The sequence below is a fragment of the Pseudophryne corroboree genome, chromosome 1 (genome assembly GCF_028390025.1).
Source record: "Pseudophryne corroboree isolate aPseCor3 chromosome 1, aPseCor3.hap2, whole genome shotgun sequence".
Lineage (NCBI taxonomy): Eukaryota > Metazoa > Chordata > Amphibia > Anura > Myobatrachidae > Pseudophryne > Pseudophryne corroboree.
The window spans coordinates 1176947488-1176951263 of NC_086444.1; the positions used below are offsets into that span (position 1 = coordinate 1176947488).

The 3776-nt window shown below is 38.4% G+C and overlaps 1 protein-coding gene across 1 annotated transcript; it reads right to left on the reverse strand.

Moving 5' to 3' along the window:
* Positions 1-723: 723 nt before the first annotated feature.
* Positions 724-1548, reverse strand: LOC135051033 (paraneoplastic antigen Ma2 homolog). Its single transcript, XM_063957229.1, has one exon. It carries the CDS (start codon positions 1546-1548, stop codon positions 724-726), a length of 825 nt encoding a protein of 274 aa, XP_063813299.1.
* Between the last annotated feature and the right edge of the window lie 2228 nt (positions 1549-3776).

Below are 3776 nucleotides of genomic sequence, written 5' to 3' on the forward strand. Positions count from 1 at the left end.
ACTTTCAAATATAATTGACACCTGTGATCCACTGTCCAATAATACTTGACACTCTTTCCCGTTTATTAAAGCCGGTACCATTGGCGCTTTTCCAATTATTCCACTGGGAAACGAGGTTAGACCACTGAGTACTCCCCATTGCGCATACATTTATAATCGGGGAGTCGATGCGGGGTTCATCGACGTCCCTTGCCCGTTTTCCGTCCTAGATGCTGACCGCAACTCAGTACTGTTCTCACGTACACTGGTACTTTCGTTCTGTATACATTTAAAAGAACGATGTCCTAATTGCCCACATCTGTAACACGTGAAGTTTCTCATATGATCTTGTCTTCGACTGAAGCCTCTCCCCCTGCCCAACTGTGGTATCCTGGAGTTTGCAGATGATGTACTCTGTAAAGAAATTAGCTGATCTAATTTCTTATTTTGTTCCTCTAGAGCTTTTAGTAAATGTTCATTAACAGAAGGAACTTCAGTGGTAGGAACAATAACTATGACTCTTTTTAGAGTTTTTTCTCGGTTTTCAATTTGCACTTCTTCCAATTTAACTTCTCTTATCAATTCTCCTAAAGTAGGAGGAGGATCCCTGGGCATATTACACCGTAATCTTTGAGCTACAGGATTGGTAGTCATAGCTCCTCTCAATATATACTTTAGTCGCATGGTATCAATTTCTGGGGGATTAATCCCTCCTTTATCTAACAATTTGTAAAGAATTTTGTCTTAACGATATATATAACTGGTGAGGGTTTCTGTAGGTTCTTGGTAAGTCTGATTTAACCGCGACAGCAGATCTCCCACATCTTCTAATGTACCAAAAGAGTAGTCCAGAGCCTCAAAATAATTTTTTAAAGTAGCATTGGAATTACTTCTCCTAGTAGCATGAATGATTCCCATCGCTGGTCCCCTTAAGCTTTCCACAATTCTCTGTTTTTTAATATGCTCCGGACACCTCCACTCCTCGGAATGTTGTACTGCCGCCTCTCGCCATACCTCATAGCTCTCTTCTCCAGTTGGAATGGGAATTACCCCTGAAAATATCCTCAGTCTTCTATATCCTCCTTCATAATGCCATCTTTCAAAGTGGCTAACCACTTTATCCATTACATTCTCCACTTGGGGATTTATTTTTTCTTCACCCATTGATGTTTCTTCGGATGTATTACTAGTATTATGGTAACACCCTGCGCTAGTACTCTCAACTTTACTTTCTTCTTTCATTATAGCTTGCTCTCCTCCATCTGCATACGTATCCACTGGCCACCTTACTTGCAATCTCCTACCAGGTATCCTTTCTATTAAAATATTAGCTGGGATTAGCGACGCATATAATTGATTATCATTACTTATTAAAATGGCACATGGCTCATCACTAATATCTTTCCACTTATCTATAATATGTGCTTGTTTCACTCCATACATCTTTTTTATTTCACTGATATCTTCCTCCGTAACATCAACCAAATTTCCCATAATACTCACACTTTTCTGTACATCCACCCCCTTACTTCTACACCAGCTATAAATATCTTCTCCACTGATCTCCATTTTTATCTATTTGTTCGTATCTCAGCTCAGTGCCTCCAATGTGTAACCCCTCTTTAGTGCCTCCACCCAAACTTTTGGTAGGTAGTATCCTACTTTATAGGATCAGTTTGGGAAACCTTTGGTGTAACGTTTGGTGTTTGTTTGTTTTTTAGGTACCTATATATATACCTTCTTGATCCGGATCCAGGGATCTCCTCTGTTTTTGTTAAGGTAAGTTAACTCCACACCGAGCACATTCAATTTTTAAATAACCATCTTTACTGAACATTCACATATATCAATAATACATGTACCTGACCTGATATAGTAACACTTGGTAGATACAACTATGAATATGTCTAAATACAGTAAATAAAATATTATCAAATGTTATCCATATAGTTATTCGGTTCACATAATGAAATACATTGGCTTACAACCATAGGTTGGGCTAATATTCCAATGTAATTCTTTATATTGGTTTTATACACACCTGACTACCATTACCTCGAACTGATTGATAATACATATCATTTACACTTGACAATGTACTTATAATATTATATGGCATTACAATATATTAGAAACCTCAAGCAATTAAAGTCTGCCCTTCCATTAAAGTCTCTCTATATATATGCATATATATGTATATTGCTTTTACTCCTCCAAGAAATGAACTTGTATAATGGGGAAAAAAAAAATATATATATATATATATATATATATATATATATATATATATATTCAGTGTTATCGAGTAGACACTTGACTAGCTGACTTCCTCCTGAAAAGTATTTGTTATCCTGTTAGTAGAGTTGAAACAACTGGTATTGTTTGGTAATAGGTTATATGTTACTTGTGTCCAAGTAGCTTCCCAGCTCAGTAATGTTACAGTTTTGTATCCACTGAACATAAACAATCTCTGGCTATTCGGATGCTGACTGAGCATAGGAAAGAGGTTTCCTCTAGATGTCACTATACGGTAGTGTTCCTTCCTCAGTGTAAGCTTTAAGTTTTTAATTGGAGGAATGGTGATAAGAATTGTAAAGTCTATATGACAATAAAATTATATTCCTCTTCTGTTCCTTATGCAAAATATAGTTTTAGTATAATGGTGACTAAGGAACTTTAAGTAATCCTGTGTAATATACAATCTGCCTTGTATTGTAGATAGTAACTGCCACAGCTATAGTTAATACTGTTCCTAGTGGCGAATGCTAATAATAGTCTTTCCTGACTGTTATTATATTAGGCGCTGTTCTTAAAGTTTGCTATATGGCTTTGTAACTATTTGTCTCCAAGTATTATTAATGCGGAATGTTTGGTGCAGTTTTAAACAGACCTTAGCCGTTTTCACTATTGACTCCTGTCAATAGCTGGAAGACTTGAAGTGGGGCCACTCCCCTTTCCCAATCTCATTGGTGGTGACAATGCTAAATTCCCTTGTCGTATAAACAACCCTTTATGAAGCTAAGAACACTGTACGCTGTTTACTTAAGAAGTACCGTAATGGTACGCTAGTTGCGTAACGATCGCTCAGCCGTAGGCGAGACGCTCAAGCGTCACGTTCGCTCACGGCCCAGCGATCACAGGACACGTTATTGGCTATGACTAGAGTAATGATTCGCTATGGCGTAGCGGACGCTCGAGACCACGAGGAGATCACCAGCGGCGCAGACGCTCACAATGCTATACCTTTATGTCTAAACCTTATACCAAAGAAATACACAGAATACCTTAATGTGAATACAGGGTGTAAGTGCAACCTTGTGTAACCTGACTAACTACAAAGCTGCATGAGCGTCACCGACGCTCAAGTGAACACTTAACACTATAGAAAATACACAGATACTGGTTTAGGTTCCAAAGCCTATTAACTGTATTATATCTAGTATACTTGTAAAAAGGGGATAACAGTACAAATGATACACTACAATATAACAGAGACTTCCTAACCACAGAACTAAACAATACTATCTAATACAATACAATACTAGTCTAGGGGAGATACGAGAGAGAGAGAGAAGGGAAAGAGAGAGAGAGAGACGGAGAGAGATGAGAGAAATTGGCTCACAGAAAGACAATGATAACGGAGAGAAACTTACGCACAAGGGTAAACGATCGCATGCGCCTGGACATCCAGCACCCGATTTTCAGCAATGAGAACCGTTGAAGAGTGAGAGCTGGATGTGGTCGGCCTGCCTATTTATGCCCCACACACAATGCAATCCTACAGTCCCTACAATCCC

What these genes read in the sequence shown, in the direction of transcription:
- LOC135051033 (XM_063957229.1), bottom strand. Translation starts at nt 1,548, where the DNA reads ATGGAGATCAGTGGAGAAGATATTTATAGCTGGTGTAGAAGTAAGGGG.